General features: G+C 32.0%; 1 protein-coding gene across 4 annotated transcripts in view; it reads left to right on the top strand.

Moving 5' to 3' along the window:
* LOC136980490 (INO80 complex subunit D-like) overlaps nt 1-16178 on the top strand; it is a 104905-nt gene that overhangs the window by 63130 nt on the left and 25597 nt on the right. For all 4 annotated transcript variants that reach the window (XM_067276615.1, XM_067276617.1, XM_067276616.1 and 1 more), the window contains 2 exons: nt 2172-2437; nt 2778-3742. In XM_067276615.1, coding sequence (XP_067132716.1) covers nt 2217-2437; nt 2778-3742 — 1186 coding nt within the window. In that variant the 5' untranslated portion in view covers nt 2172-2216. The remainder of the gene's footprint in view (nt 1-2171; nt 2438-2777; nt 3743-16178) is intronic.

The following is a 16178-nucleotide window of genomic DNA, read 5'->3' on the forward strand; positions in this document are numbered from 1 at the left end:
CAGGTGCAATGTTTACAGTTCTATCAGTTAGAACAGGTATATCCCAATAAAGTATAAATCAATAATTGTTTTAATACTGGTGAAGGATGGAATTTATAATAAAGAGCTAATGAGAAACGAAAATTTAAGTTTTAGTAACTTGATCCTGAATACTAATCATGAAGTTTTTGTCTCAAGAAATATATTTTGAGATTTTAGCCAGACGAAATATAATTTTTCATTGACTTTGTCACCTGTCAAAATAGTAGGTATTTTCCATGGAGTGGTTTCTCCCAACAAAAAGCAATTACTTTTCTGGCTGTTATAGAATATAACATACAGAAAGTATGGTGATTGACCCTCCCAGTTGTTTTGCATTTCTTGATGTGTCAACACCCCAGGAGCCAGTTTTTTATGATAGAATGCTAATAGAAATTTTATGTTTTTAGTTATAAAATATGCAAAATTTGCCTTTTCTAATGTTTTACTTGCACAATGAACATGAATAAGTACAATATTGTGAAAATATAAAGTACAAAAACAAATATTTCAGAAACAATTTTTATTTTCTTTTAGTGAACAATGTATAATGTTAAAAATGAAGTTATTAATAAAATTAAATTTTATGGGAGTCTTTATATTAATATTATAAAATATAATATTAATTAATATAATAATAATTATTATAATAATTAACAATCCAATAATTTACAAATAACAATTATCATTATTATTATTATTATTATTGTGTTTGTAAATTATTGGATTGTTCAGAAAGTTCATAGCAAAATTTGATAAAATTTAAAGCAGTACATTGTACTGAATTAGTGTTTTATTAAATGATATGTATACCATTTGTTTCAATGGCTTTTCACTGTCTGTTAGGTAGCTTCATTGATCCCTTTTTGAAAAATTTTTTATCATTTTTTAGCAACAAATTCTTTGGAGTGGTTTTTGACTACCTCTAATGTACTTAATTATTTTCAAGAAGTTTGTAAAAACTGAAACAAGTTATAGCCAGATGATTCTATGTCCAGCGAATAGAATGGATGGAGTAAAACCTTCCAACCAAAGTCAAGTAACTTTTGCCAGCTCCTCATTGACATGTGCATTCTAGCATTGTCTTGTTTCTATTGACAAAGACACCTTTCCTTTGATCAATTCCAGCCATTTTTGTTTAATTGCTTCATTTAATTGATGTAGCTGGGAGCAATATTTATCTGAATTAAATGTTTCATTGTTTTTCAGAAGGTCTTAATAAATCCCTTGCAATCTGATGAAATACACAGCATTACTTTCTTTGGATATAATCTGACTTTTGGAGTGGAGTAGTAGCTTCTCTCACTTTCCTGAAGATCTTTTTTTCATTTGACATTTTTATCTCTTACAAGAGACACTTCAAAAATGGCTCATTTTTGTTGTTTTAAGAGCAAATTCCATACTGAGACATAGTCCCTCAAATGTTTTTTCAGTGAAGTCATTTAGTACCCAAACATCATAGTAACTGATATAACTAAGATATTTCAAATGTTCATATATGGTACTATTTGATGATTTTAGAATTTTGGCAATCTCTTGATTACTGTAATATGCATTATCATCAACTAATGTCATTATCTGATATCAATAGCAGATGATATATCAGAGTACTCCACATCTTCCAGAGAAAAATTATCATTTCAGAAATGAGAAAAACAACTTATATACAGTACCACACTTGCATCAACAGCATCATCTCTATAAACAGAATATATCTTTTTTGGATCTGTGCAGCATTTTTACACTTGCAATAGTGGAAAAGCATTAAACGTTGGAAATGCACTTTCTTCTCTTCCATCTTTTTACTGTTGTTAAACAAACAAACAACTTGACCAATTTCTATTTTTTTTTTTTTTTCAAATGATGGTTAAAAAATGACACTTACATGTTACACATGGATGCAAGAGCAATAAAGCATATGAATATCAGTCAAGACTGTTAATAGTGCATATTTGTCAAAAACACTGCAAACTTTCTGAACAACCCAATATTTTAAAAATATTTAATTAATTAATTGATTATTTAATGTTTTTTAATAGATTTAAATAGTTTTAAGTTTCAAATATAAATTTATTGAAATTATTTGAAATAAATTCTGTTAAATAAATGTATAATGTTACATAAAAATTTTCAAATGTCTTTCTTATTTTTAGATATGAATTGTGAAGGAAAAAATAGTATATGACCAGTTTGTATCAATGATGTTTGAGGGGAAACATATTCATTTTTCTCCAGTGGATAATAAGCCCCTCTGTTCATACAGTGTAAAGTTGTGTAAACAACGTCGATTAAATGGATATGCATTTTGCATTCGACATATTTTGGAAGATAAATCTGCTCCCTTTAAACAGTGTGCTCATGTTGCTCGTTACAATAATCAAAAATGCACAAATCCAATTCCATCTAATGAAGATAGAGAGTAAGTATATAAGATATTTAACTACATATTTGTTTGAATGTTAAACTTATAAATATTTTTAAATAATATAATTTACATTATTTAGTATTTATACAGAGCACATAACCTTTATTAAAAGTTAAATTTAAAATTACATTCTTTTCTGTCATACTAACTGATAAAATCTTAGTAATAATGGCAAAAGTACTTCTATTTATGTGTTTTAACTTTTTTATTATTGAAATTATTTCAAAATTCTCAAATTGATCATATCAGTATTATTTAATATTTTATAAAATAATGATTTATAATGTGATTAATCATTTTTATTGATTGTAATTTTTTATAAATTGTTTTAAAGGTTCTGCAATAGCCACATGCAAGTTGCTGGAATGCTTCCAAAAAAGGAGCGTAAAAACAAAAAAGAGAAAGAAAGAGATTTATTTATACCTTCAGATGGGAGGTTAAAATTTGCTGATAAGTTAAGAGCTCTTTTAAAGAAAGAAAATAGCATTACAAATACTGAAGAAACTTTCAATGATGATCCATATGCATTTCCTGATCCTGTTACTGAAAATGGTAATAATAATGGTGGAACAGGATTATCAGTGGCTCGAACACCTTGGAATTGTACACAAAAGATTTTGGATAGTGCAAATTCAGAAAATATAATAAAAAACGAAGTAACTCAGTCTAAGAACAATGTTTCAGCTGAATGCAGATCGAAATCTCATACACCTAAATTATCAAAAACAATGAATAGATTACAGGCTAAAATTGCAGAAAATAAACTGCTCGATAAATTGAAAAAATCTCAGGAGTCTAGTCATCAGAACAATACTGTAGCAACAGTGGGAGGTAATTCAATAAATATTAAGTCTGAACCTCTATCACCAGCGGCAGCTTTCACTGTACAAAGTAGTAGTCCAAAAACAAACCCTGTTTGTGGAAGGAATAAACTGTTAAATAAATTACTTGGTAATAGTAAAAGTAACTGTTCTACAAATACAAGTAATTCAGATCTTCACAGTGTGATTCCGGTAGATAATGCATCAGACACATCAAATATAAGTTTTTTATTGTCATCAGCAATGCACAAAACATCAAACTTAAAATCTCAGGTCACATCAAACCATCAAATATCTAAATTTGTAACTTCAGATAGGTGTTCAAATAATTCTAATTCAATAACTGGAATGGTTATGGTGAAACCACGAAAAAGCAAGGTCACAGAAATTACTTCCATTAAAGTTCCTCCAGTTCTTCAAAGAATAGAAGAGTTTTGGCAGAGTGAAAAGAAATGTTGTAAAGACTTATATCCTTTAGGTAAATATTATTTTAATTATTTATTATTTTTAATTATACTATTATTAGTTATGTAAATTCAGTGCAAACAACTTCATGTTTAATGAATTAAAGTTTCAACTTTCTTATCATTAAAAATGTACTGTATTTTCATGTTTAAAATTCATGAGTTATCTGTTATTAAAAGACAATTTGAAAAGGATCAGGTTTTTCTATGGAGCTGTTATGTTGAATTTAAATTGCAGTTATGAGCTTATGCTTATGGAGTAATGACTGCTTCCATAGTATGAGATCTACAGTAGGGAGTTATATATAGATTTTATTTTTGTTCTAGCAATTTTCTACAAGTTACATACATCATTGCAAGTTATGTGCATGAGAAGACAGTAAATTTTCATTACATAAAAATCAGTTCTGTATTATTATTATCAGGAAAATCTATCATTCTATATCTATGCTGTATGTCTTGTATTGATTAAAAACATTTTAATTGATCTAACTATTATTTCTAAACATAAAATTAAATATTACTGAAGAAAACTAGTTTTATTTATTTGTAAAGATGGAAATTTATTGGTAATGATAGACTGAGTTAGCTTAAATGGCAAAACAGACTTGATTTCTCAAAAGTTAGTCCCATAATTTTATACAGATAACTCATGATGGTGTATATCGTACAGAAAATTGCTGGAATGGAAACAAAAGTCTTTGCATAACCTAGCCCATTGTACATCTTGTACCTCTGGAGCAGCTATTGAAAGCATCACTTACTGGTATGCTGTTTAGAAGATAATGCTTCAAACATTAAAATTGTTTGTCTAAGATTCTTCATTGTAAATGTAATTATAAAATAAGTAAAACAAAAACACAGAATACTGAGAGGAAGTCTCCTAAATTTCATCTATCAAAAATATGAACAACAACATTTTTATTATCATATTGTTTCAATCATTTTATTTATCAAATAAAAGTAATGAAATATAATAATAATAACAACTCTCCTGTGGTCACCACTTGGTCGTGGTGGGAGAGCCCAGTAATTTTACTGAACCATAGAGCAATGCAGGCTGGAGCACAAGCTCCTGGTAGGGACACCCATGCCAGTAAGGTCTATCGGGAGAAATGAAGCTAAGAGTAACCACACCCACATTCTGTGGAAATATTTATCATGGTAGTAACCAGATCTAAGTATGATACTGGCTCAGACATCACCCAGGTTAACAAGGTTCACATTCGTGGCTTAGGCAGAGGCTCACATTTGAAAAATAGACCACAGTCTCCATTGGTTACCGGTGGCAAAAGTAGCACCAGCCCAAGCATGGCGACTGCAATGCACTCAACAGATGTGAGGAACCAACTCAGCCTTGGTGTTTCTGTGGCATGCATCCACAGACCACAAAGGCTGGAAAACCACGCCAACAGATGAAATGGACAATAGAAATGAACGAGTTTATCATCCATACTTACTACACCATCACAAAACTCGAAACAAACATGACAGCATACAGACAACAACTACACCATAGATTCACACAACAATATCCTCACCTCACTGTCACCGAACAAAGGGTTGTTGATCAAAAAAGAACAGTTATACACAACAACCTTATTCCACAAACAACACTTGAACTTATCAAACAACAGGTTGCTTATCAAATACATTAACAGACAGAAACATCTAACATTAATGAAGATCATGTAACCTGACAGGATAATCCAGCAACAAACATTGATAATAACACACATACAACAATTACCACTAATGATACTACAGACACTTCCTCATCCATCACTGATAACATAGATATGGATTTAGTTAATACGCTCTCACTTATATTTCAGGAAACATTCACTAAATATACAGGCACAGATCACATACAAAGACCACAAATACCAAAAATCAACACGTCTAAGGAAGTAGGAAAAACACTAAATTATGTAAACACTCATTTACTACCACACTACATTCATTCAATTTCTACACTCGCAGACATCATTAGTTTATGCTGGGGCAGTCACAGTAGTGACACACCGTGGACTGAAAATACAATTGCAGACAGATACACACAAAACACAGATCTATCACAAACCTGCCTGGCAGAGAAGAATAGAAACACAAATAAATGACATTAGACAGCAATTGGGCAGGCTGACACAATACACTAAAAACAACATAACACCCAAATTAAGGAAACAGCTCAAAAACATTTTCAAGAAAATAAAAACACACACAAAACATGAACATCACAACACACACATTACAGAATACATTGATACACTAAAACAAAAACTTGCTGCCAAAGTACATAGACTCAAATGATACAAAGCATGTACTGTACACTACGAAAACAACAAAATAAATTATTTACAAACAATGAAAAACTCTTTTACAGACAAATTAATAACAAAGCAAACACTGATACACAGCACAATGGCACACCAACAGAAGAACTCACAACTTATTCGTCTTCCCTTTGGTCTAGTGCTGTTATGTACAATGCTGATGCAGGCTGGATTGAGGAAACAAACAAAAATTTGCATAACATACCAACCATGCCCTGTGCTGAAATAAATGTACATGACCTCCACTATTCTGTTAACAAAACACACAACTGGAAGACACCTGATATAGACAACATTCACAATTTCTGGTACAAAAAGTTTACATCACTGCACCAGAAACTAGCTAAACACCTAACACACATCATCATCAATCCATAAGATATGCCAAAATTTCTTACTTAGGGCATCATCTACATGAAACCTAAAAACAGCAATACCACAGACCCCATACAATACAGACCAATTACATGTCTTCCAACACTCTAAAAATTATTGACATCCTGTATCGCAAACAAAATACAGTGGTGCCTCGTATAACATATGCCTCGAATAACGGACTGGCTGCGAACAACGGACTTTCCGGCATAATTGGTGACTGCTCCATGGGTGTGTTCTTTAATAGCGGTCGCTCTGCGTCTCCGCTACTACAGGAGTGTGCTGCTGTTTGTAGGCATTTAGGAACGACAGTGAAAGAAAGATGGCGGCGCTCGCACTATTGATAGTATCGTGATGGAGGAATCTGTGATTCTAAAATATGAGCTTTAAAAGGCAAAAGAAGGGTCCCAATTGTTAAATTTAACCATAAAATGGATTATTTGTTGAAAGAGCATTCAAAATAGCCTCGAAAAAAAATTCGTAAAGACACTTATATCACCGCATGCACTAATTCGCGCTTTCACAATTTCTAAATTTTCATTCATAAAACCACATAATGGACCCGGAAACGAAACTATCTGAGCAGGGCCGGATTATCGAATAGGCAAAGTAGACAAATGCCTAGGGACCGTAACTTGGAGGGGCCCGGCTTCAGTGTAGAAGATTGCTCTGTTTCAAAACGTGTTAAAAATTATTTAAGAAATTCGATAGGACTGAAAAGGCCATATTTAACAATTCCTACTAAGCTCTGCTCGACTAGCCATTATCTAAAAAAAAAAAAAAAAAAAAAAAAGGTCAACAGCTAACCGTACACTACGAGATCTCTCGCACCATCTAGAAATATTCCTAGGGCCTCATTTCGTGATAGTACTGACATATGGTTATGTTTTATTTTCTAAATCTAAACTTCTATGTCGCGACATTGCATATTCAATATAGCGTTCAAGTTGCTCAAGTGCGAAGATATTACAATTCAATAGTGTTTTATAAGAGTTAAAAAGGGTGACACTACGGTGTGACTTGGGGTGACACCACAATATCCGCACCGGGTGTCACCCATGCTAGCTACGCTAATGTCACATTATATAAGATTTGTTTAGAAGCAACTTATTTAAATGGGGCCCCAATTTAAATTTTCTCTAGGGCCCGCTAGAGGCTTAATCCGGCGCTGTATCTGAGCCATGCAGCGTGCACTCCCACCGGAATTTAAGAACGCATTCCGCAGGAATTTTTAAATGGATGTCGCTCGTGCAGAGTTACGCGGAGGAATAAAAGAATGCACCCATGTTCATTTTTTATGATACAGTACGGTTATTTTGTGCTGCGGAACGAATTAGATGTTTTAACATGTATTTCTATGGGAAAATGCGTTTCGTATAACGGACGTTTCACTTAACGGACGTGCACCTGGAACGGATTAAGTACGTTACATGAGGCACCACTGTATACAAACATGTTGAAGAACACAACATTCTTACGGAACAACAAAAATGTTGCTGTAGAAATCACAGGGGATGCAAAAAATTCAGTCATTCCAGAGATTCAGTCATTCCAGAGCAAGCACATAAACAACACAGAAACATACACATGGCATATATAGACTACAGAAAAGCATTCGACAGTGTTCCACACAGTTGGCTGCTACATATTCTACACATGTACAAAATACATCCATCATTCATTGCATTCTTTTAAAACACAATGCAGCACTGGAGAACAACACTACATCTCAGGGTTCATAAACACTTCCATACAAACAAATCAAATATTCATTAGGCGAGGAATTTTTCAAGGAGATTCCTTAAGTTCTCTCTGGTTCTGCTTAGTCTTGAACCCATAATCTAACATGTTAAACAACATGCAATATGGTTACAATATCAGACACGAAAAAACAACACAGTTTACACTGTCACATTTCATGTACATGGATGAAATAAAACTTTATACATCCACACAAAAACAACTTCATCAACTCCTACAAATCACACATTCATACTTCAAGGACATACAAATGGAGTTTGGCCTAGACAAATGCAAAACATTTCATATAGAAAAAAAAATCCTGAAGAAAGAAGATTTTGCACTTTGAAATGGAGATGTTATTGAATGTATGGAAGAGTTCTACAAATATTTAGGATTCAAACAGGACAAACTAACGGAACGTACACAAATAAAACAAAGATTATTAAAGAATACCAAAGTAGGTTAAATGCTATTCTGAGAACAGAGTTAAATGCAAAACATACAGTTAAAGCAATAAACACATATGTCATCCCAGTACTCACATATTCTTTCGGAGTTATACATTGGATTCACACAGATCTTGAGCAACTCCAAAGGAAAACAAGAACAACACTCACTAAGCATAAACACCAACCTAAATCCGCTATAGAAAGACTAACCCTTCCACATAAAGATGACGGACATGGCCTGATTGACATAGTTAACCTTCACTACAAACAAATACGGACACTGCAAGAGTTTTTCTACGGAAAGCAAGAAACATCACAGTTACATAAAGCAGTAACTCTAGCAGACTCAAATAACACACCATTAAACTTTTACACTCACATCATATGGACACGACACAACATATAAAAAGCATAGACACCGTTAAGCAATTGTGGGCTCAAAAGGCTCTCCCTGGCAGGCATCCTTATGATCTGGCCCAGGATTTTGTTGACAACACTGCGTCAAACAGCTGGTTAGCTCGGGGATGCCTCTTTGGGGAGACGAAAGGATTCGTGATTGCCATACAGGACCAGGTCATAAATACTAAAAACTACAGAAAACACATACTCAAAGATACAACACTCACAAATGACACATGCAGAAAATGTCATATCATGCCAGAAACTATACAACACATCACTTCCAGTTGCAAGCTGTTGGCACAGACAGATTATTTACACAGACATAATCAAGTAGCAAATATAATACACCAAGAGTTTGCAAAGAAACACAAATTAGTAGATATCCACGAACCATACTACAAACACATTCCACAGACAGTATTGGAAAACAACACGCACAAAATATACTATGACAGAGCCATAATCACAGATAAAACAATTTACCACAACAGGCCAGACATCACACTCATTGACAGACAATAAAATCACATACATTAGAGACATATCCATTCCAGACACTCACAATATACAAAACACGTGCACTGAAAAAGTCAGCAAGTACACAGAACTTGCCCAGGAAATAAGGCATCTGTGGAGGATGGGTGCTTATGGGTGCTTATCGTACCTGTCATTCTCTCCTCTACAGGTGTCATATCACACACACTACATAAAAGCCTGGGCACATTACAATTGAACAGAAACACTTATACAGAATGCCACACTACAGAAGGCCTCTATGTTGAATACATGCCATATTGTTAGGAAATTCCTGAATATGGACACTGAACTGACACTGACATGCTTACTTTATTTTAGTTTTGTTTTGGTTGCTATAGAATACATTACATTTGGTTTTTTCTTCACGACTAGGTGTATTAATGGACACAAGACATTCATACATCATCTTTATTTCCAAATCTTCTATATGCCGATACGCGTTTCAGGCAAAGGTCCCTCATCCGTTGTTACATTTGGTTGCAAAGTTTTAATGTGACCAACTTATATTGACATAACCAAATAGCTTATATTGTACATTGTGAGCTTCATACAAATACAAACTACTGTCACAATCAGCCAGTGCTTAGGTCATTCAGAAAGTAAAGACTGTGTCACACTGCTACAAAATAACTGTTTTTTTTTTTTTTGATATGCATCATATCCTCACAAATCCCTTACTACAGTATACTTTTTATAATCATTGTTCTGTTTAATAGTTTTCCTTTTTCCAGTAATGAAAAAAGAATGCATATTTTGTTAGAACAGATTTATAAAAATGTGGGCATGACCTTTATCCTCGTTGGGTTAGCTTTAATGATCAGTTAATTATGATAGTTTATAGTCTCTAACTTTCATAAATTCCGAGAATAGTACTGTACATACATTTTTAAACTAGTTGGGAATTTTTAAATTTTGAGTGAACTGAGAGAAACTTGCAATTTGGCATGTTATAAGAGTTTAAAATACACAGCATCCGTTGAAATTTAGTCAAATAAATAAATTGAATTTACTGATTTTATCCTTAAAATAATTTCTTAAATTCACAAATTTGATTTCTTAATTAAATAATACTAATTAATGTTTAGACAGTAAAGTTTAGTGTTATAAACTGCTGGATTTTGGTTTTGGATTTTTGAGTATATTTAAGAAGACATCAATTAAAGGAGGTAGCTAACTAACATTAATTTTTGAATCTTTTTCATTCCTTACCTCCAAGATTTCAATGTAAGTAATGATAATGAACTAATCTAAAAATGAAAACAGAATTTAAAAATAAAAAATTTAATTTGGTCATTCAATAGTATGATTTATTGTTTTTAAAATTAATTTTTTCATTAGGATTATGAAATTATCATCATAAATATAATATTGTATAGGCCTAAATCTTAATTGATGATTTTTCCCAATTTTAAGAAGACAAAAGAAACAGTCTCTCTTGTCCTATATTTGAGTTTGATTATAATTTTCTTCAATTTTAATGTTGAACAAAGTTAAACTGATTTTAAAATTTGATGCAATACAATTTTTTAGCAGTGCTAAACACCAGTCAAATTGTGACCTGTCATGCTGCAACCAATAAACTATATGCTAGAATTAAGTATATTGACATTATTGTTAATAATAGATTAGTCAAGTTTTTTGAACAGTCAACTAAACTAAGTCAATTGATTCTGTTGAATACAATAAAAATGGTCAATTCTGGTAATGTTTATTTTAGGAATCTCTACTATTCTGTTAATTACTGTACAAATTACTGGAAATCTCTAATTGAGTGATCATCAGAAAGTGGGGAAAGGATGCTGAAAATTTATAGCAAAATTTATTCTGTTGTAAAATGTAACTCTCTGTTGCTATTATAAATTTATGTATTCAATATGCAATTATACATTTATGTATTCAATGTATTTAAATTTATGTATTCAATATGATTACATGTTTTAGACTTTATGAAAAAACTTTATAAAAACTCATTTTAGACAGTTATAAAAGAAAGTAAGAAACACAGTTTCAGTTTTGTTTTCAATAGTCACAAAACTGCAAGTACACATTCTGTAATACACATGAAATATGCAAGGAAGCCTACTTCCCTTCATGTGATGTATATCCTGGATAGGCTATTAAACTGGTTCATATAGCATTGTCTTGATTTTGCTATAAAACTTTTGTTAATTTCATTTTTTGATATTGACAGAGAAGAAGATAAGTTACAATTTGTCACTTGTAAGTTAGGTGGCCAATGTATATACTTCTGCACTCAAAAGGTTCATTTTATAGAAAGTTTTTTAATCAATTAGATATGACTTAAATGCAGTTTGTAAAAATGACTAATAAAGTGATCAAAAATTCATTTGCGCTGATTGATTCCCAAATATTTCAGGTGGAGCATCAGCAAAGCCTCTTCTATGTGGCTTACAGAATTGCGTTTGTTCTCAACATCTGTTTGATCAATTTTTATTAAACTTTGTCGTTTTCCATTCATTGCAATGAGGAATTCAAAACTGTAATAAAAATGGGGGTCCTTGACTTCATTTTTGAGGTATAAGGTCATTTAATGAACATGTGCAGCAAACAATATCACACAATCATGTGAATTTGTCTTGTGATGTTTCGTGGTTGCTAGCATGTCTATGGGCTTTGCTACAGAATTGAGATCGTTCTCAAAATTTAATGGGCTGATTTTGATTAAACTTTATTATTTTCTATTTTTTTGGATGAGGAATCTAAAAACATAATGAGGGTCCAATTAAATGTGAAAAACAAGTCCATGACTTTATTTTTGATTAGAGGGGTTAAAGTGACAATGTTTGTGCTCTCTCTGATGTGACTGAGCACACCTAATAGAATTTAGGCCTATGGGTCAGAAATAAAAACAGCATTGCATGCACCTAATGGAAAATAGGTGCAAAAAACAAACAAAACACAAAACAAAGCAATCACCATCGATTGCTTTTTTTCTCGAATCACTCGTCTTGTGTTGGCCAGTGCAAGGATCATGTCTCCCATGGCATAAGGTACAAGGGTCACCTCTCTTGTGGATGGCAGGTACAAGGATCATCTGTTCTAAAAAGGATCACAATAAAATGAAGTTAAATACAGTCAAACCTGTTTTTATGCGCTCTTTTTATGTGCGATTTTTATTTGTGTGATTTTTTTAATGCGAATTTTTAATTTGTGCGGTTTTTTTGTGCGATTTTTTAGTCTTGTGCGATTCGTCGTGTCTCACGTTGACTTATTATAGCTAAATAAACTTATTATAGCATAAATGCACTTATTATAGTAATATTATTGCATGAATATGCGAAAAATGAAATAATTTACTTTTTAAGTCAACAAAACACCACCTGGACAAAAATATGTAAAACAGACGATAGACCAGACGATGCAGTCAAGTGCTGACATCTGTTGTCAATAAATTCTATTTCGTACGGTTTTGAGTTATTTTCTATGTGAGACTTTTTTTATGCGGTCCCTGTTGACCGCATAAAAAAATTATTTTTTTAATTGTGTTGCGAAAACTATTATTTACAGCCATTCATGAAGTTTCGTGAGATTTTTTTTAATGCGTTTTTTTAATGCGGTCCCTATCCCCCGCATAAAAACAGGTTTGACTGTATTTATGTTGCATCTCTATGAATCAACTGATATTTCATCACAGGCTCTGCTTATTTTTTACCTGAGATATGCCACAGAAGAAAATATAAGAGAAGAGTTACTATTTTGTAAAAAGATCCCAACAATTTCAAGTGAAGACATATTCATTTACTTAACGAATTTGTCTGAGCTGAAAGCTTGACTTGCATTGATTGTTTAGATTTATGCACCAATGATGTTCCGGCAGTAAAATTACCCGTGCATAAGACTAACAGTTAGAATCAAACCTCGATCATTTTCTGAAATTCAAAGCAAGCTCAAATTTCACATTTATGTTTACAGTTTGTGAAAATATTGAAAACATTGGCTTATTGGTACACAGGCTTCTTTTCAATCAATCTCTTATAAAAATGCTGTCATTTCCACCCTGATCTGTAGGGCTTCTTTACTGCATTCTATACCCAAAAAAGACATTGAGTTAGCTTGCATTAAATCAGCAATTTTGAATGTTTGGTTACTTTGTTGACAAATTTAAGTTTATTAAACATTGGATTTTTTGTCACTTTATCCTATCTCTTGTTTGGATATAAAATCAAAATTGACATTTACTGAATTTTGTATTTCATACTTGGGACATGTATCTTTTAAATCAGCAATAAATTTTAGAAAAAAGTTGTTTCAGCCATACATTCCCAACCAAATCTTAGGAGATAACAATAGGAATAATTTGTTCTATTGGAAAGACCTGGAATTTATAAAATTCCTTTGTGAATTAGCACTGGTAATACTCAATTATATATATATATATATATATATATATATATAAAATTGAGAATGTTTGTTTGTTTGTTTGTTTGTTTGCTATACACTCCTAGACCATTTGACCAACTGCTACGAAACTCGGCAGTTACATTTGAATACTCCCAACTTAGATCATGTCATACATCTCACTCCAAATTATTGATTGGATTTCTATATATTGATTAATTTCTGTCTGCATTTGATTGCTGGCTTTATGTTTAGCCTTACCTATTGGAAAAAAAATTAACAAAACAATTAACTAAATATAATTCTTACAAAAAAAGGATATCATTTTAAAAAAATATATGTATATATATATATGATATTCAGTGAATTACTGCAACAATGATATAGTGCAAAATAGATGCACCACTACGCCATTACAGTGACAGGTAGCACATAGCACTTGCCTGCGTGGAGTGTGGTAGTGTTTTGTCCCTGTACATCATACTTTTCCTGTTAGCAATAGAGTTGTGCTAGTTATGTATCTAATTCCATTCAGGGGAAAATTTTTTAATTGAAATAATGTGACTTGCAGTACAAATCGGAAGTTTATATATAGTTAATCTGGTCCTCTTTCTCTTACACTTTCCATTTCTGGTCTTGACATTCATCTGTCTAACTTCATTCTTGAGATTAAGGAAGAACAGAGATGAACGGACGACAGTGGGAATTTATAGGTGTACAATTTTATCAAATTGCAGCTCAATAATTTTTCTATACATGCAATATTAATGAGAACATTTCATGTAGTTTATTCAATCTGTTGCCAAAATTTAAACATTTTATTATCACATAAAAGGATTTATTCTAGCATTTAAACAAGTTTTATATGAAGTCTATTGGTTGTTAATGTTAGCAACTTTGATCATGTGTGGGACCATCACAACCTGTCTATCTTGGATCACTTTTCAAATATTAATAGTAGACTGGAATTAATTAGTAGTCGTTGATTATCCTCTCTTCTGGGAGGAGGTAAATGACTACTTTGGTCAAATTATTTCACAAAAATCCTTTTTGTTGGACCAGTGGTATGGTGGCATTTGAATAGAAAAATTATATACTGAGGTTACTGTACATTACATACTGAGGTTTCTCTTGAAAACTACTTTAAACATTTTGTAAAATGTTTAAAGTAGTTTTCAAGAGTGTAGAGTTTAAATATTGGTGTTTTTCACAAAATTTGGTTGTGAATGGTAGTTTCTTAGAGTTAACATTAGAAAAAAATATGATAGTTGAAAAAATTTAAGATATATTTTTGATTCCTATCTACTCGACCAATGAAATTGTGCCATTTTGTGCTATTCAAGTATCAAAAAAAAAAAACAGGACAATGATAGGCTAAAATAACTAAACTATATGGTTTTGTTTTAATGTTTGCTATATTATAGTATTTGATTTATATAACTACAAAGTTATATAAATCAACTTATAAGTTATATTATAGTTATATACTAGTAAGTTATATTATATAACTATCTTATATAAGGGTTTATCAAACTGAGTGACCAATCTAATACATTTTTAAAATTCTATATTCCTCTACTGTATACAATTTAAAGAAATTTTAAAATGTTTTAGATTGGACACTCAGTGTGATAAACTCTTACGTAAGATAACCTTTGTAGTTATGTGAATCAAATACTATAATATAATATAATAGAAGGGTTAGAAGTATGAAATAATGTAGTAAACTTAATGTTTGTTGTTATTTTTTGCCCGGGCAATGCTAGGCTTACCTGCTAGTATATTTTATATAGAAGCCACAACCAGAAAGATAACCACTTGCATAGATGAGCATTAAAGGGACATTAATTACATCATTTTCATGATCCACTTTATTTAATAAGAAGGAACTAGTCTTTATGTTGCCAGCCATCCTGTACCTAGGTCCCCTTTTTTACTTATATGCTGAGTGGTTAGAAAATTATATACTACCACTAGCTCCCCAGCCCATGTGTAGGATATTTTGCAATGAAAGAGGGAGGTTACTCTTTTTGAAAAGTCTGGAGATTACGATATGCCTTTACAAAATTCACTAACTGGATCAATTTTATTAAATACAGGTGCCACTACCAGAATGCTCCATGTCCATCTAATAAAGCATTATGAAGATATTACACATGGGAGATGTTTAACAGAGCTAGCCAAAAAAGTGATGCAATATAACTTTGATCCTCTTTGGTCACAAGTTTTGCTGGTAAAATGCTGTGGGG

This window comes from Centruroides vittatus, unplaced genomic scaffold, assembly GCF_030686945.1.
Source record: "Centruroides vittatus isolate TY-2023 unplaced genomic scaffold, ASM3068694v2 contig_7, whole genome shotgun sequence".
Taxonomy (NCBI): Eukaryota; Metazoa; Arthropoda; class Arachnida; order Scorpiones; family Buthidae; genus Centruroides; species Centruroides vittatus.